The 19,645-nt window shown below is 33.4% G+C and overlaps 1 protein-coding gene and 1 long non-coding RNA gene across 2 annotated transcripts; both read right to left on the reverse strand.

Annotated features, from left to right (window-relative positions):
• Window positions 1-765: 765 nt before the first annotated feature.
• LOC111704288 (protein sel-1 homolog 1) lies at window positions 766-14,284 on the reverse strand. The gene is made up of 16 exons (XM_023476497.1): window positions 14,186-14,284; window positions 13,643-13,772; window positions 11,637-11,759; window positions 10,296-10,389; window positions 9,288-9,392; window positions 8,586-8,659; window positions 8,024-8,080; window positions 7,715-7,829; window positions 7,379-7,461; window positions 6,176-6,336; window positions 5,562-5,622; window positions 4,911-5,038; window positions 4,602-4,629; window positions 4,408-4,459; window positions 3,116-3,222; window positions 766-1,206 (listed from the first exon to the last, which is right to left on the reverse strand). The coding sequence occupies exons 1-16, from the start codon at window positions 14,200-14,202 to the stop codon at window positions 883-885; spliced, it is 1,659 nt and encodes a 552-aa protein (XP_023332265.1). The 5' UTR covers window positions 14,203-14,284; the 3' UTR covers window positions 766-882.
• A 363-nt stretch (window positions 14,285-14,647) lies between these two features.
• On the reverse strand, window positions 14,648-16,216 carry LOC111704283 (uncharacterized). Its single transcript, XR_002765791.1, has 3 exons — window positions 16,115-16,216; window positions 15,372-15,463; window positions 14,648-14,663 (listed from the first exon to the last, which is right to left on the reverse strand). It is a non-coding gene; the product is annotated as an uncharacterized LOC111704283 (long non-coding RNA).
• Between the last annotated feature and the right edge of the window lie 3,429 nt (window positions 16,217-19,645).

The raw sequence follows: 19,645 nt of genomic DNA on the forward strand, positions 1-19,645 counted from the left end.
AATAAATGTATCCCAGGTTAGAATTAGCCAGGAAGGAGCAAGGAGACCAAATCTACCAAGAAGGGTGAAGAGGACGGTCAGCCCGAACCAGTACCGAGTAAAGAGTGGCAGGGATCTAAAACATAGCAATCAATCATTCATATCCCTAGTTCCATTTCCTGAATTGATGTCGTCCACATAATGTCAAGTTACCCTTCTAAATAGGAGTAGGACCGGTTCACAATGGTAACTTTTTATGATGAAGAATGCATTTGATCTCATGTTTAATGAACACTTTTCTATCTCATAAGAACAACATTATCTTCTACATACTTGATAAGATAAAGGTGTCAAGGTTACCATTGTGAATCAGGAATGCTTTCTCAATCAATCAAAATCAATGAATTTTTTAGAAAAATTGTATCGAAAAGAATTAAAACAATGTTTCTAAATGAGGTGGTTTAACTAGAAACGACTGGTTCAAATACTTCTCTTGTACGGGTCAAGCAGAGAGAAGCAGTTGAACCAGTTTGCTTAAATACCTTGACCTCAAGATAGGGAACAATAAACCCCATTGAACAAGTTGCTACAAGCTCACAATAACAAAATTATTAAACAAATTAGAAACTCAACAAAAATATTAACTTCACGATTAACAGTTTTCTTTAATTGATCAAGATATTATGACGCAGAGCTCGCCAATCTTGATGAATAGGTAAAATTATAAGTTAGTTTTGAAAACCAAAAATTTTCTGCTATAAGAAAAAAATCTTTTACAACAAAAAGTAAGTAGGAAAATTTAATATAAGGAATGCAAGTGAAAAACACCAAAACAAAAAGATTCAGTATGAATTTTGTTTCGATCAATAACTCAAAATGTGATACAGCAAATATATAAATAATCTATTCATTCTTCTTGTCCTCATTAGAAGAAGCAGCTTCTGCAGCTGCTCCGTTTGTAGCTCCAACTGCTTCAGTTTTAGCTACTCCGTCTGAAATAGGTGTGGTACTTGATGCTGTTGCTGAATTTAAAGCTGCTTCAGGAGCAGGAAAACTAGCAACAGATGGCGATGAGGTTGCTCCTGATCTTGTAGAAGCAGCTGGAGGCGTGGTAGCAGCCCCAGGAGGCGTAGCAGCTGCTGGTGGGCGTGGTGTGGTGGTAGGGGCAGGTACTCCGTTCCGCTGATGTTGATGATGTTGATGTTGTTGTTGTCCTCGCTGCAATCTCTGCAATAAATTTTAAAAATCCGAGGTACATATTTAAAAAAATAACTTACCCCCTCTCATCTGAACTTTAATTCCCCCAAAGTGTTAGGAATGTCATTATTGAACTTTATACGTATGAATGTTCTTTAAAAAATTCTTTCAGTTTTTCAGAGAAAATACATGAATTTTGGACAAAAACTAAGTACTAACAAAAAGAGGAAAAACTAGGTAATATGATAATCTTATGGGAAAAAAATGTATTATTTCATCGAGTTTAAGAATTCCATTTTTACATTTTTATCCTCATAAGATTATTATTATATCATATTTGTGATACACATACCCAAGAAACTACAGTAAAAAATAAGTCTGGTGAAATCCCATTATTTCAAGTTGGAATTGTTAACATTGTGAAAGGTTGCAAATAAGTTTTATTCTCTTGTTCTAACTATCACTGTTTTTTTATTTTCTAATGTTAAAATGTTGAAAACCATTTTTTAAGTAAATAATTGGTTCTTAATTTGAAAGTAATGCATGTGGTGTGATTGTTTCCTTAGTTTAGTTTGTTTATTTATTAATTTCTAATGATTTGCTTGTTTTTTCAAGTTAATACTACATTTAGACACAGCATGTTGAATGTGCCCTGAGTTTTTTTTTAGATGGGGAGAAGGTATAGTAGTGGGTTGTCTTAATCTACTGAACAATATCGTGTCTTCATTTATAGAAGAAATCATTTTCTGGATATTAGATCCTAAATCTTCCAAAAAGAGGAGATAAAAGCAGGTTATCTAGTAAGAATCAGTTTGACATGAACTGATGAAGATCTTTGTCTTTTATTCATGAAGCAAGATTTACTGGTTTGTTTTCATTGCTATGGAGTGCTAAGACTCCATTAAAAGTTTGCGACACTAGTATTTCAATAAGTTTTTATAAGATAACATTTCTGGTTTGATTGTGGTTTCACTTCATCATCTCGAGCTATGCGAGATATGGTGACTACTGACTCAGACCGAGCTACTTTAAAACTAGTGTTAGCTGTAGGGTGGGGGGCAAATCGACCTCTTTATTCTGTCTAATTTGTTTGATAATTACAACTGAATTTTAATGTAAAGTGAAAAAACAATTGATTGAAATTGTGGAGACATGACAACCTTTCCATTTTTGAAAAGCTCTGACCGTACTATTACAAATATGCACTATGCACAGGTTTGCAAAATATCACCAAACTTGGTTTGCAATGAAGATAAACTTTTAAAAAAATTGAATAAAGTAGGCAGTCGGGCAGTATGCTTTGAGACTCGGCAGTTAGATGAAAATGTCCAATGCAAAGCTTAAAGCATTGTCCATTTTTTGGAAAGGTCAGAATTTCAGAAAATGTTAATTAAACACAGTAGACTAATGTTGAGATCTAAATGGATATTACTGAATTAAGGTATATGAAAACTTAAAAAAACGAAAAAGGTAAGTGAGTATGTTTTGCTTTAGTAAAAAAGGTAAGTTTGCATGTTTTAATATTAAAGAAAAAGGTAAGTTTGCATGTATTAATATAAAAGAAAACTTAAGGGCACCCTGTGCATGTTGTCAGTACAAAATAATTAAGTTAATATCAATATTGATCTACGTTGAAAAGATCAATACAATGAGCGTATAAGAATGAATATTCTTCAACTAGTGTGATAATTTCCATTCTTTAATGCTCGGAGCGTGTAAGAATATACATTCTTTCACGCTCTGACCGTGTAAAAATTTCCATTCTTACACGGTAAAGAATGAAAATTCTACACCTACAGTGTAAGAATAAGCATTCTTAAACTCCAGGAAGCGAACAATATTAAAACTGTTCCTCCTGAACCGTGTAATAATGGGAATTTTTACACGATAGGTTTTCTACTATGGAACCGAACAGATATGATATAATATGTTTTCCTACCTGATTTGGAGGCCGACGAAGTATAAGCATTAAACCGAGGACAAGGAAGAGAAGAGATACCAAGTAAAGATCCCAATATAGTTCAAGAGAATCCCAAGTTTCAGGACCTAGGTAAAGGTACAAAGTTTAGCTCCCAATTTAGTTCAAGAGAATCCCAAGTTTCAGTATCTAGGTAAAAATACCAAGTAAAGATCCCAGTAAAGTTTAAGAGATTCCCAAGTTTCAGGACCTATGTAAAGGTACAAAGTTTAACTCCCAATTTAGTTCAAGAGAATCCCAAGTTTCAGTATCTAGGTAAAGATACCACGTAAAGATCCCAGTAAAGTTCAAGAGAATCCCAAGTTTCAGGACCTAGGTAAAGATACCAAGTAAAGATCCCAGTAAAGTTCAAGAGAATCTCAAGTTTCATGTCTAGGTAAAGGTACAAAGTTTAGCTCCCAATATAGTTCAAGAGAATCCCAAGTTTCAGTATCTAGGTAAAGATACCAAGTAAAGACCCTAATATAGTTCAAGAGAATCCCAAGTTTCATGTCTAGGTAAAGGTACAAAGTTTAGCTCCCAATATAGTTCAAGAGAATCCCAAGTTTCATGACCTAGGTGAAGTTTCTAGGTTTAGATGACAATATAGTTCAAGAGAATCCCAAGTTTCAGGTCTCAGGACCTCGATAAACTAAGTTTAGATCCCAATATGGTTCAAGGAAATCCCAAGTTTCCGGACCTAGGTAAAGATACCAAGTAAAGATCCAAATAAAGTTCAAGAGAATCTTAAGTTTCAGGACCTAGGTCAATATACCAAATAAAGATCCCAATATGTTCAAGAGAATCCCAAGTTTCATGACCTAGGTAAAGATTCTAGGTTTAGATAAAAATATAGTTTAAGGGAATCCCAAGTTTCAGGACCTAGGTCAAGATACCAAATAATTATCCCAATATGGTTGAAGTGAATCCCAAGTTTCAGGCCTCAGGACCTCGATAAACCAAGTTTAGATCCCAATATGGTTCAAGGAAATCCCAAGTTTCCGGACCTAGGTAAAGATACCAAGTAAAGATCCCAATATATAGTTCAAGAGAATTCCAAGTTTCAGGACCTCAGTTAACTAAGATTAGATCCCAATATGGTTCAAGGGAATCCCAAGGGAATTCCTATAGGAAAAGGCTAAAAACTGATAATAATGATTACGTTGCACTGCAGTCTTAAATTTTTTGTATTGTGCATAAAATTACTCTACTCCCCACCTCTATCTAAAATACTTTTGAACCAAATCTGAACTAAATTTTAAATTTTTACTTACCCACTATAATCTTCAAATCCTCTGCATTCTTTACAGCAAACAACACAGCAAGCTGAATATGAAAATATTGTATATTAAGCACAGCGTCATATTATATAAAGAGAGGCCCAGAAAACTGTTAAATCGCAAGACGACTGTTTGACTAAAGCTTTAATAGCAGATATAAATTGTATAATTGTGCCGTATTTACAAACCCAATTCAATAATAAGTTGATTATCAAGCTATTTGTAAAACTATTTGTGTTACAAGAAATCAAATATAGATAATATATTTTTTAAATTTAAAAAAAAAGCGAATTCTGAAAACGTATTCACCCTCAAAGTAGGAGTTTTGAACGTCAAATTTGCGCTCAAACTCAGGATTTACAGATCTTTAAAAAGTTAAATTTGACTCAAATGAATCTGAAAGAAGTTTTCCACAACACTGCATACTCAGTTCAACTACCTAACATAGCCGGTCACTCCCTTTAAGTTCATCTATACGCTTATCTTTATAACTATACTATACCTGAGCATTGTTCTGCTGCTCACTAGCTATCCTGTAATGTGATGCAGCCATTTCATAGTCAATAATAGTCCCCCAGCCATAGTAGTAGTAGTCCCCTAGTCGTACCCTGGCAGCACTATACCCCTACAAGGTTATTTTTAGCAACAAATTCTTTTATTTTAAAAGAATTTTACTTCAGTGCTTATGATCCATTTCATATTCATAAGATTTTCAAATTGTTAACAATGGGCTTAAGTTTTAACATTTTAAAAAAGATAATTTTTTTCTCGATTTTTCTTCTTATTGTTAGGCGCGTAAATATTATGATGATTTACTATTTCAAGATCAGAGCTGGATTTTTATTTTATTAAATCTAAATCCGAGTGGAAGACTAGATTTCATCTCCTGGATATCCAAAACAAAAATTCACAACTGAAATTTAAATCATTTTTTTTCCGTTGGCAACTAGGATTTGTTGTTTTTCAATAATAAATCCAAATCCTAAAAAGGTTTGCAAAAAAATTTATCCGGATCCAATGATATAACCATTTATATTTGAAAATTTTAAAAAATCAGATAAATAAAAATGATAGAAATTCGATAAATAATAATACTTAAACTAGATATATAAAAATGACAGAAATTAGATAAATAATTANTATCCAACCAAATCCAAGGATACCTTTAATTGAGAGTTCAAGCATTTATTCTCAAATAAAAACTGCCCACTTCGGATATTGATATCAGGCGTTAAAGATTAAGGATAATCCTAACGGAAGTTCCGACTCCTGGAAAACCATCCTATTTTTTGGTCGAACTGTTTGCGGATTTTATAAACAGTTGTTTGTGAATTCTTAAAGGATAACAATAGATGCTAATTTTACTGTTTCTAATAAAACCTTATCATATCAAATTGCAGCACCGCATATATACAATTTAATAAGAAATATTAATCCAATTATGAATAATAACATATCTATAATCCCAAGGTTGTATATACAGTTACGTACAATTATGTGATAAATATGAATAAAAGATTTAAAGAGAAGTTTTACATGTTTTAAAATAATGACGGCATTTTGAATTAGAAAAACCCTGATGTCCAATGGGTCAGTAAACATAATTTCAAGTTAACCTTCATTCATGGAGTGGCATGTCCGATTCGAAACTGTACCCTTTGAAGCTTTTTCTGAATCTTAGAAGCTGAATCTGATGGCAACTACCCTTACTACCGTCTGTTTGTAGAGAGACCCCACACTCACCCTTTATTTTTAGAAGAACAATTTTCTGATTAACTCGACATCTCTAGACCCGTTATCAATTGAATACCTGTCAAGAATGTAAGCAGTGTTGCTCTGAGCCACCTCGAACCCTAGCTCTGCCAGGAGAAGATACTTTAGCAGAGCCTTGTCATATAATCCGTTCTTGTAATCAGAGTGAGCCTACACCAAACCAAACTAGTTTAATCGTGTCCTTCACTTCATAAACTGGAATTTTCCCTTCAAGACTTAAATATTTCATCAAAAACTTGAATATTCCATTAAAAACTGGAATATTCCATCAAAAACTGGAATATTCCATCAAAAACTGGAATATTGCATCAAAAACTAGAATATTCCACCAAAAACTGTAATTTTACTTTTAAAAAACCATTTTCCATCACAAACTTTATTATTCCACCAAAAAATAGAATATTCCATCAAAAACTGGAATTTTCTACCAAAAACTGGAATATTCCATCGAAAACTGGAATTTTCCCTTCAAAAACTGAAATAAACGTCTCTTAAACTGGAAAATTCTCTGCAAAACTGGAATATTCAATAAAAAAACTCGAATATTCTCTGCAAATACTAGAATATTCCTTTCAAAAACTGGAATATTCCAAAAAAAAACTAAATGTTCACTAAAATATTCCACCAAAAACTGGAATAAACGTTTCATAAACTGGAAAATTCTCTACAATAATTGGAATTTTCTGGAATATTCAATACAAAAACTGGAATATTCTCTGCAAATACTGGTATATTCCCTTGATAAACTGGTATATTCCCTTGATAAACTGGTATATTCAATTTATAAACTGGAAAATTCCCTTCAAAACTGAAATAATCTGTTCTAAAACTGAAATATATTCTTTTTATAAACATGAAATTATTCCCAAATTTGTTGTCAGAGTGAGCCCACGCCAAGTCTGCAAAATTTGGAAAACTAGGCAGATAAAATCAGCTAGCTTTCAGACAGTGTTATTACAGATTTATTTCATTAAAGCGGTTTAACCAGTCCTATCTAGTTCAACTACTTTTGGTACCAGTGGTCGGACCAGAGTTTCAATTCCTTTACGGGTCTTAAATTTTCAACCACCCAAATTTTAAAATTTATGTCGATGTTCTTTTAAAAGAAATCTTCACTTTAACCTCCCCCCCCCCAGTACATTTACTGTACGATTAATGAAGGGTAGTTGGTTTAGTAAAACTAGTTTTGTTCCTCCATCAAATATTCTCCCCACTTTCCTCTCTCTGCAACATTCTTGTACAATTCAACCGCAGTCGGACAACTTCGGAGCATTCCTAACAAAAATAATCTAATAATTTTGATCCCTCAGAATGTCAGAAAACAAATTGATTTAGGAGGAAAAATGGCTGGGGGGGAGGGAGGGGGGGGGAGTGCAAATCTAATAAAAAAATGTATCAGGGACATCCCTCCTTCTTGTCAAATTTATAGCTTTCACGTGCGGTGCTTTGTAAATGTAGTTGTTTGACTTTTTTGATTTTAAACTGGAAATTTAAAATAATAGCACTGAGAGGTGAGCAAGTGGAATACCTGTTCCGGTGGCGTGCATATCAGCGAGATTAAAGAAAGCCAGAACGTGACCAGACTGGCTGGCCAGGTTGTAATACTTGATCGCCATTTTGTAATCTCGCTTCACGCCCCAACCCTATACACAAAAAGGCGTCAATTAATAGATAAAATACATTTTTATGTTTAATTTTCAGATTATATTATCCCGCTTTTGTTCACCCTGTTTTTGTACTTTTTATCCTCAAGTTTTTAAAATTTTTTTTTGCCTGAATCAGCGAATAAAATTGAATAAAAATTACGCCCGTGCAAATTTCAAATTCAAGCATTCACCTGATAGTACATGTTACCCAGGTAAAGTTGACCGTCAACCCAGCTTTGTTCTGCAGCCTAAAACTGTACTGTACTGTACTGTACTGTACTGTACTGTACTGTACTGTACTGTACTGTAATTATTGTACTGTACTGAACTTATTGTACTGTGTTTTTTAAACAGTGCTTATACTGCACTTACTGTACTCACTGTACTTTCAGTACTTAGGATCCATTTCATTTTGATCCGGATCCGCAATGAAAAATTCAGAACTTGCAGAAGCTGTAGCAGTTTTAGTCGAGGATAAAATAGGCTGAAAATGGTTGATAGATCCTAGTTCTGTTAAACCTTTAAAACTTTTAAAGTCTAGTGTTTGCAAAGTGTGGACAGATAAGATTGATTAAAATAAAAACTTTCCAGATATTGGAAATAATCTTAAAATTCTTTTCTTCTAGAATGAGAATCTGAAAAAGCTGTTTTTCTCTTGTTCAAACTTTAAACTAAACGAGTTTTCAAACCGAACTTCATTATTATTATCCTTGGTTATTGATAACTAAATACAAGATACGACCCTAGTCCTACCTTGCTGAAGTATTCAAAAGCTCTCTTATAGTCCTTGTCAACACCTTTTCCATAGAGATAGAGGATACCCAAACCTTAGATAAAGGAACTGATTACTCGCTTCAAACTCTAATTTTTTAATAAAAGGATTAGAAAATTAAAATTTTAGGCAAGAAATCAATCAAAAAAATGAACACTTTTCTTCCCTCCCTCCCTCCACCTCCCTCTTTCCTAACTATTTTAAGAATTTTTTTCTCCCACATCTTAAAATAAAAATAATTTTTCCCAGTATTGATACCAGTCACCAGTCCAGGATAATTCTAGGGATATATTTACTAAGTAAGATTGAATTTGATGTCTAATTAAAGATAATTTCAAGTGACTCTACATGCAAAGATAGCAATGCCCGATTTACAACGGTACCCTAAAAAGCCTTGTCTGATCAAGGATGAATTAGATATGCTTACTTTTGTTTTTTCATTTTTGGGTTCTCTCCAAAATATTGAAAAGTGACTTGAGCAATGCGAATTTCTTACTTGTAAGAGACAAAGGTGAAATTCACAAAAATGAACCCTTGCCGAGTCATAAAAAAAGACCATAGCTTCCACCTTTTTGTCAGATAAACGTTTTAAGGGTTCCCTTGTGAATAGGGTATATCTATCTTGAATGGAGGTTCACTTAAATTACGCTTACAGTCCCTTTCAGAATCTAAAATCTAGAAACCTGATTGTCCAACTGGATTGTTAAGACTGGCGGCCTTCTTAAAGTACTTGAAGGCAGTCTCATTACTCGGCTTGGCTACCTCACTTCCCTCAAGGTATATCTTTCCTGATAACAGGCAATATATTATAATATATAGTATATACAGTGAGTTCCACTGAATTATGCAAATGCTTAATTTTACTTTGAAATTGAAAAAGGGGTCTTAGAGATTAGATTTCCAATATTAAAGTTAAGAAAACAAAAAGTTTTGACAATTACACAATGATCAATTTTACATATTTACTTAAATACTAAGAATTACATAAAAATTTAGTGCATCAATGAATTATGAAACTGGCCTGTATCTTGCTCTTGGTTTGCAAATATTAGCACAAAACTTTGGCATTTGCAAATAGCAATAGTATAATGCATTAATATGAAGTTTGGATTTTGAAAAAATGTAAGAAGGGGTTTTATTTAAAAACCCACCTTTATTTAAAAATCGTAAAAATAGCAAAAATTATCTTGGACATGTTACCCTTTCATCTGTAGAAGCTTTATCAATATAGAATCCATAGAGGCTGTTTAAATTAAAGTTTGAGGCTTACTACCGTTAAAAATATACTTAAAGGCACGGATAGGGTATGATGAACAAACAAAAAATTTATATTTTGATCTCCGGAAATTAGCTTTCAACACAAGTTTAAGAAAATGTTTTAGGTTTGTAAAGCTTTGGTCCTGCCCCAGGTTGTGGGGGCAATAAGTCTGTTGCCAGAGAGTACTTCATACACTTAGCGTAAATCTTAATTTGCGGGTTCCTAATGTTCCTTGACTACAGGAATAAAATAATTTTTTGCGTTTCTTAAATTTAATGAACATTTAAGAAATCGGAAATTATTATTTTTCTCTTGTTCGTGAGCAGTTGAAATTTTTGTCTTGATATTTCACTCATTGTGGATCCGGATCCAGAAAGCCAAATTGTTGCTCATCTAATGGATTCGGGTCCTAAGCACTAAATTTTCGATATACCTAAAAACGCCATTGCCACAGCATTCCCCGACTCCGCTGCCTGCTGGAAATAGTGAAGAGCTTGCTCAGGGTCCCGAGCAATCCCTCGACCACCCTGAAAGCAATTGTTCATCAATTTTGAATCCATGCTGCAAATTGCTTATAAGACCAAAGACGATTATCAATTCTTCACACAATCGTCATGAAATTCCGTTTATATATGAATCAAAGTTTGGCATAGTATCAAAAATTAGACCAGAGCGCAAAGGTCGAAACTGGTTTTTTATCCCTTTTTAGTTCACTAATCCGTATATTTTAGTTCACTAATCCGTATATTTTAGAGTTAACAGGATTAAGTCTCTCAAGGTCGATGAAAGCTCTGTAACTTTAAAAAAGACAGTTCAAACGGATTAAAAAGTCAAAATATTAAATTAAAAGTGTCTGATGTGGTTATCAAGTTCAAACAATTTATATGAGCACTATATTTTCTCTCTGAAAATACTTTTAATTGACGAATTTTAATAATGTCAGTTTGAACGAGCTGAATTCCATTGATTGCCTTTTATTTGCCAAACCTTTGACTTTTGAGATTTCCGAATATCTTCCGGAGTCCAAAACTAAAGATTAAGAACGATAAGTTGCGACTTAAGTGTTAAGTTTCAACTTAGGCCACTTCTGACTTACATTAAACCTGAATTTTAAGCTATAGCTTAAATATTTAACTCGTCAATTTCGGCAAGTTAAAATTCAAACCCGGGAATAGCTGCGATATTTCAATGCATAAAAATGATTTATCTGACGATTTAAGTTAATAAATCTTTTTCCCGTAATCTAAAATAAATACATCACGTCGAAATATTTTGTTAGCGCTGCAGTTACGTACGTAAACATATAAAAATTACGATTTTAACAGCTGATTTACTATAATCTCTGTCGATCCGTACCTTAATTCCCGTAATCTGATTTAACAGCTAATGTAGCATAATCTCTGTCGATCCGAACCGTAATTCCCGTAATCTGATTTAACAGCTGATGTAGCATAATCTCTGTTGATCCGTACCGTAATTCCCGTAATCTGATTTAACAGCTGATGTAGCATAATCTCTGTCGATCCGAACCGTAATTCCCGTAATCTGATTGGTTCATATGTTCACCATGAAAATTTAAATTTCACCTTCAGGGTTAAATTGAGAAAGGTTAATATTTCAGTATTTAACTAATTATTTTTCAGAACTTTTAAGCTTACAACTTAAATTTAGCGCAATCTTTAGCTTTAGACTCCGATTTAGATTCATTACCGAATAGATCTAGGTCAGTCCATAAAAAAATGCCAACTGAGGCTAATTTATAATTTTCTCTTACCTGATAGTGTAGCTGTCCTAGCCCTACTTGAGCCTGTACATCTCCCTTGTCAGCCAGTAGTTGATAGTATTCAATAAGGTCATTATCCAGTATTCCTCCATACCCTCCACTATCCATCTCATCCTAGGATTGAACAATTATCTAGTATCTTATTTAGTATCTAATACAGGGGAAGAGAGTTCCAAACCTTGCAGACACAATCCGTATTTAAAAGTGTAATGTGAAAAAAGATCAAGATACATATATTTTCGGTGATTCATACTAATCTGCAGATCATGAAAAGTGCAAGATTCAAATTCAAGGCATGTGCGAAAATGGAAAACCTTGAATTGTTTCGAAAATGGTTTGGGTTTTTATTAAAAATGAAAGACCCCTTACAAATTTAAAAGTTATATTTTTTTGTTGTTTTCATTAGTTTCTTCAAATGATATTTGAACTCGGGACAAGGACAGTTACTAAAACGTTGATCATAATATGTGTGCCCAAGCCTCACACTCAGTGTCAGGTTGTTAAGGTAAGCACGGTTTGGAACACGGCCCGCATATAGATAAGCCTTTATCTATCGATCTACACTATTCTGGGTCAGCTTTCATGCAATTTTGTGGGTGTGCTTAACAGCTGTTATATCTCAGTCGATCCTAGATTTTTTGGAATTTTTTTTTAAATCTCTGCATGGTGTATTTAATTTTTCACTTTAACAAATTTTCAATTTGGCCGTCGTTGATTCTTTATTTTTTCTTTTAAATAAAACCTTAAATGCTTTAAGTCGTTATATTTTGAAATATAAGAACAAAACTGAAAACTTTTGAATGAAATATCCTTAATCCCGATCTGAGTATCCAATGTACATACTTATTTATTTTCTTCTTAATCCTCTCCTTTGGATATCCCTACTGTATTAAAGTTACATTTGATAACAATTACAGGTATGATGCTATATCGATTGGACTAATATCCGATTGAACTAAAATCAGCTGTTCACAAGCCGGCTTTTAGAGCATTCAAACAAATATAAGTTTAATCATGTTAATAAGAAATGCGGAAAAATTAAAAAACGGTTTTTCAGAAGTTTAAGAGCGCATTTCTAATCTCTATAATCATTCTAAAGACTTAAGGTAGATTAAAAGAGAGGATCAAGCATTGATTCTGATATTCATCATTCTAAAGTTTTCAACTCAGAATATATTATTTTTATTTTTATTGATTCATTATTTTAATTATTATTTAAATTATTCTCTATGCAAAAAACTTGTTTAGTTACCAAATTGAGTAAATGCTTGAAAAAATAATTAATTCAAATCTGTGAAATATCTCAAAATCGCGAATGTTTCAAAACGTGTTTTGCGACTTTGAATTTGCTTCAAAATGTGACATCTTCTAAAATGAAATCAAGTATCATCTAAAATTTAAATTTATTTATTTTTAGGGGTTCAATTTTTTAATAAAAATGTAGCCTTAAATATTTTAAATCAAAGCATGCAGAGTGCAGACGGATTTTTACTTCTGGACTTAAATTGATTAATGCTAACAATTAGAAAAGATTACTTTGCACATTTGGCCCAGACCTGACACTCAGTGTCAGGTCTGGGTTTGGAACTTTCTTCCCTTGTAGTAATCGCATAGTAATCGTCGTTTCCTATCTTATAAAAATAAATTTTGCCAATGTCATTTCAAGTGCGTTTATTACGTTGTTTGGATAAAAAACAAGATAGATTGTTTTTATCTCTTCTGCCCGACATAGCTTCCGTAAATGTAACTTTTTAAAGGGAGGGTCAAAAGGCTCTTTAGTCTTTATCTATATAATAAAACAAGACATTCGTATATATATATATATATATGCTGCCTATAGCCGGGCAAACGACTGGATTGATTGAGCTGAAATTTTTTGTTGACACTCATGGGAAGCCAGGGGGGGGGGTGTTGTAGACTAAAAAAATCGAAATTTTTCTTTTTTTCCACGGGCAACGCCAGGCCCTTCAGCTAGTATTATTTAAAATATTACCAACCTGTAACCGAATTCTCTGCACCGTAGCTCCTCCACTAAAGGACACCTCAGCAGCTACACTAGCTGCTACTCTTCTGTAGTAATCAAGAGCTTTTTCACAGCTAGCAGCTACACCACTCCCGGAGAAGTATCTAGAACAAACAGGTCTTAAGAAGTAAATATTACATTATAAAAAATTCACCCTCACAATTTTTTTTGTGAAGATTGGGGGATTTAAAAATTGGACATCAAGTCATAGCTCTTTAGGATTATTTTATTTTTATAAAAAATCTATATTTTCCCCAAATAAACTCTTTTATCTTAATTTAACTTGAGTTATGTCAATTGCATTCCTTTTATCTGGCACATGAATCCACAAATCATTTTTCGTTAAAACCACAATTAAAATAAATTCATTTTCAGATAAAAAACAAGAATATTTCATTCATCCCTGATCAGGCAAAGGTTTGAAGGATATCGTTCTGAATATATAAATGGAGGGCTACTTGAAATTACGTATACACTCTACAGCCCCTCCATAAGAAGAACTTAGCTGCAAACCTACCTGTATCCTAAAGCCATCTGAGCCCAAGGCGAGCCCCCGAAAGCCCCAAAGGTGTAGTGAAGCAGAGCTTTGCTTTGACTTGAGTTTTGTAGAGTTCCTAAACAATTACTACTAGGAGTAACTCTTAGAAATCATTATTATTATTATTATTACTATTACCATTATTATTAATATCCGTATTAATACTATTAACATTTTCTTTTTTTATTATCATTATAGCTGAAAAAAAAAGGAATTCGATCCTTCAAATGAATCAAGTATCACGCATTTTTAGGAACCAATTTGAAAAAATGTCTCTACAAAAAATTATGATTTTTACAACCATTCAAAAAAGGAAAATATTTATCAGCTGGGGAATATTTGGAGCAGCGTTTCGGATCCGGATCCGGTCGGATCCGTATCATTTGGTCGGATCCGGATCCGGATCCGTATCAGGAAACGTTGATATGGATCCGGGTAGCGCAAATCCAGGTTCTGCCTGCAGTACAGACAAACTAATAAAAGGGTCTAGTCCTCAAATTTGAAATCCAGGTTCTGTTTGCAGTACAAACAAACTTATTAAAGGGTCTAGTCGTCAAATTTGAAGTGGGGACAAAACTCTAATTAAGGGATTTTATTGATCTAATGTTTCTTCAAGGAGTACAAGAAAATCCCAAGAATGTTATGATAAATATTTATATAAATATATATATTGATTGTTTTTTGACAAATTCGTAAAAAAACCTAAAATAATAGGCAAAGTGAAAGCGAAACCCCGGGTTTTTGGAAAAATCTTTGTCAGAGCATCGGAACAACTAGTTATTTAAACCTAAAATAAAACAATATTAAGTGTGTAGAAATGTATGACTTTATCGTACTTTTATGTTGCAAAGAAATGTGCAATATACACAACTAATTTGCGAAACTCATTAAAGAAATTTACGGTATAAAATATGAATCCTATTTAAGTAAGAAATGAAGTAGGACGTTATTGAATAGTTCTGTCGAATTCAAATTAAAAATTACGCTCCAATTACGATTTACAAAACTAAACTGATGATTAAGACACCTATATTTTTTAATGCAATTGTCAAAATTCAAAATATTTCCAGATTAAAAAACCGGTTTATTCCTTGCTGTTGCATATGTTTAAAAGGGTAAATTCCCTTTAACATTCCGTATTATTTAAGAGACCACTGTATTTCACCTGGTATGGGTTCCAAGCAGCTTGGCCCAAGCAATTGTAATTAAAGCAGGAGAGTACTTAAGTTCTCCTAATTCGGTCATAGTAATCCAGGCCTGAAAAATTGTTTAAAATTGTCATCGCCGTCCCATCTACCCTTTCCCAATCCCATCCTAATCCACATCCCATCCTAATCCACATCCCAACCCATAACAACCCATCCCAATCCACATCCCATCCCAATCCACATCCCATCCTAATCCACATCCCATCCTAATCCACATCCCATCCTAATCCACATCCCATCCTAATCCACATCCCATCCCATCCCAATCCACAACCCAACCCATAATAACCCATCCCAGTCCACATCCCAACCCAAAACAACCAATCCCAATCTCATCCCAGTCTAAGACCCATTTCCAGCCAAGAACATCCCACATCAAAATATCAATCATCATTGATTGGTCGCTGTCCTGTTAGATTTTAAAATAATTTATTTATTTGGAATGATTGTAGTCGTTATTAGTGACTTGAAATTCTCTAGTGTGGCAAATCCAATTCACTCCGGTACCCTTATAAGGTAAGTCTGATCCAAAATGAATGAGATATCCTTGATAGTTTCTTTTGTAACAATTATTTTCAGTTATGGTCAGTGTTAAAACACTATGATAGAATAACAACGCTTCCACATTATTGACAAGATAAAGGCGAGTACTGTAGTAAATCTGAGGTTCATTTGAATTAAGAGAAAGATATTTTTCGACCTGGTATTTATCTCCTGAACTTGAGTTTAGAACCGCTAACACACTTTCATACTTCTCTCTCATCTCCTTTTCAGCCTTAATAAACATGCCTTACTGGAGGGAGATTAATTTTAAAGGAGGGGGGTGGGGGCGGGGGGAAAGTTATCGTAAGCGCCAGTTAAGTAGACATTTCACACGACAGACTAACTTTCTTGTTAATGTTTGAAAAATGGGAGGTCTTCGGAGAAATAATGGGAGGTATCCGGAGAAATAATGGGAGGTATCCGGAGAAATACCACCCTAGAAACGACAGCATGGTACCACGAGAAAAAGAAAAAACTGGATGAAATCTGATAATTTCCCCCTTCCTTTAATTACACAACCAACAGTTAAAAATTAAATAATCCCTCTTTTTTAAAATCATGTATCTTCTTTCACTCTGGACATTTTCAGGTAAAATGTGGCGATAATTAATAGAACATTTTTGATGAGAAGTGTCAGAAATGGGAATAATGACTTGCCAGTTGACTTCCCCCCCCCCCCTCCATTCCCCGCCAAAATCCAGAACGATATTTCAGCAAAATGCAACTTGGAAATTAAATATGTAAGGGACGTAATCATGTGAGATCCAGTTATCTAGTAATCTCGTAATACCTGATTATCATTCACGGTAGGTTCTATGATCGCATCAACAGCTTCAAACTTGACAACGTCGTCCGGTGCTTTGAAACTGCTATCAGAGCTAAATTTAGAATCAGTGATTTAATTGATATTTTGATCACGAAAGGGACTGTGTACGTAAGTTCTAGTGTCTCGACACAGGCAGAGTGGACGTTCGATTGACATGACGTAGATAATCTTTTCTTTCTGCAGAAAACTAATTTTCTTAAAGGGAGTGACCGGCAATGTATGGTAGTTGAACTGAGAAAGTATTGTGGAGAAGTTTAGGATTCATTTGAGACCTATAAAACGTTTAAATAATGTAAAATTACTGAGTTTGAGCGCAAAGTCGACGTTCAAAATCATCCATTTGAGTGGTTACGTTTGGATAATCGATTTTTTTTAAATTATTAAATAATGACGACAAAAAATGTAAAAAAATTCTAATTTTCTAATTAGATGCTTAGGCAAATATTTCTCAATTGAATTTTTCTCAATAAATCAATTATTTCGTTTTCATCATTATCATCATATTGAATTTCTTAGTATTTACGAATTTGTTCGCAGATTTATTCAAATTCTTTAAATGTCGTCTTTTCGATAAAAATTGCAGGAAATCTACAATGAATGTTTGTGAACATTGAGACATTACAGAAACCAATAACTTAATAAGATTTGTCATTTTCGATGAAAATAGTTCATTTTTATTTTCTCAACATGTTCCTGAACACCTAATTGATTGAGACAACGTCTACACTCTACAGACCCCAAATGGCATGATTATAGATTTTTGAATGAATTTTGAAAAAGATAATGATTAGGAAGCCTAAATTACATCACATTAGTGATTCATAACCGTTATAAAACATTCTTCGTGGAATTTTGATTTTAGTAGGATTTTACATAACTATGCAGGATCGGTTAAAAACAATATCCATTTTTTATACTTATTAATTTAAATGTTACCTAGTGCTGGTCTCTGAATTCTCCCAAGATTCATGGATAACAATGATATCATCGTTAGTGTCCTCCTCCCTGCTGACATTACAAACATTAAGGCATCAATTTAACAGGGGTCCATATAATTCCATTTCTGATCCAAAATGGGATCGGGGTTGTAAGTACACTTTATATGTCATTGAGAACTTTGACAAGTTTTTGTGAACGTGAACTACACTTCAGAAATGTGTACTGCATTTGGAGTGTTAAAAGTATTAGTATTAATATAAGAAATAAATATGACGTACAGAAAAATAAACACTCCCTTGCAGTAAACATTCTGCAGTATGGAGTTTTTTTCTACAACTTGACATTGTACTTCCAATTGTTTACAATAACAATATGGTTTATTTCTGCCCCTAATATCAATCAATCAACATTTGGGATTGATCAGATGGAATTATATGGACCCCTGATCAAATAAAGTTTCTTTCCTAGAGATGCGGATCCTGATTCAATCTAATAAGAAAGGAGGGGTCCGTGTACTAGAAAGTCGTGGCATAAATTTTAAAAAGCTTGTCACAAAAAATGTCTTTTGTTATGGGAGTGATGGGCATTTAATTGTTTTTTTTTTTTTAATGCATGCAAACCCTAGATAAAACTCATTGATTGATTGATTGAGGATTGTTTAGTTCTTTTACTTCCTTTACGACTAACATATTTTATTTTCACATTTTTTCCCTTTTAATTAATTGTGCATTGATAGATTGAAGGGAGGAGAGGGGAGGATATCTATTTTAAATTTCTGGCCATGACAAATCTGAATTTTCACTTTACTTTCCTTTAATTTGTCTTTAAAATTGTATTCCAAGTTACACCGGGTTATTTAATCATAATGCCAGGTTAAAAAAGATAAGATTCGAAAAATAATATGAAAATGTTTGATGCCTGTCGTCTTCGTTCTGGCTTTTAGCCCGGATACACCCCAGAAGGAGGATCAGGAGAACTACAACCCTCATGATGTCTATTCTCTCAATCTAGCATTTTATCTTTAAAAAAAAGTGTTTTTCTTCATTGGATTGATATTTGTTTTAATAAAGAAAAAATGTGGTGTTGAAAAAAATGGTTTCCCAAGAGAATTTTGTCTGGCTTCGATCCTGAAAAAGATGAAATAACAGTTTTAAACAATTTAATTCGTAAATGTATAATACATGTCTAGATGTAATCTTCTAAATACAAAAACACCAATATGTTAAGTTAAATTCTGTTATTTTCCTTTCCTCAGAAACCGTGAACCTTGAGCTGATCCTGCTTCACTAACCCGCACTGTACCAGCAGCTTACAGATATTCTCTCTCTGATCTCCCTGAACAAACGACATATTTGCGGATTTTTCTTAGTGAAAGTTTTGAGGATTTATCTCATTTGCGAGTTTTTTTCAGAAATAAAATGTAAAAGTCATAAATCATGAATAGTTTTATAATTTAGACATACGCTTGTTTCATTAGATTTTATTTCAAAATGAATCAAAATTAGATAATATTTTTTCTTTCTTTGAAAACAGTATACCCTGTACCGAGTGTGATTATTGTTAATAGCTAGGCTGTGTGCTAGTTCCTTTCTAATGTTGTTTTTATCTATGAACCGTTCTTATTAAACATTTTTGTATATATAAAAAAAACTATTAATTATTGAACATATAAAATCAAAGTTTCAAGTTTCTAAAGTTTACCATTAGAGGGATTTGCAGATTAGAGTAACCAGAAAAAGGGTGCATTACAAAATCTTGAGCAGCCACAGTGCTAATAATAAGAGATTAGGCCTTGATCCTCAAATTAAAAGTGGCCACAGTGGATATCGAGATCAAGCGATTGGGATTATGAGAATCTAACACAAAAGTTCACAGCGCTACATATAGCCTTGTTGTGGCCATGTGAACTCCCCCCCCTCCCCC

Source organism: Eurytemora carolleeae, unplaced genomic scaffold (genome assembly GCF_000591075.1).
Source record: "Eurytemora carolleeae unplaced genomic scaffold, Eaff_2.0 scaffold607, whole genome shotgun sequence".
NCBI classification, from domain to species: domain Eukaryota; kingdom Metazoa; phylum Arthropoda; class Copepoda; order Calanoida; family Temoridae; genus Eurytemora; species Eurytemora carolleeae.

Excerpts from the sequence above, each read along its gene's own strand:
- LOC111704288 (XM_023476497.1), bottom strand. Across the intron at positions 11,760-13,642 it reads TGCAGAGAATTCGGTTACAG|GATGAGATGGATAGTGGAGG; the intron begins GTTGGTAATATT and ends GTTCAATCCTAG. Across the intron at positions 8,081-8,585 it reads CTTTTGAATACTTCAGCAAG|GCTGCAGAACAAAGCTGGGT; the intron begins GTAGGACTAGGG and ends GTACAGTTTTAG.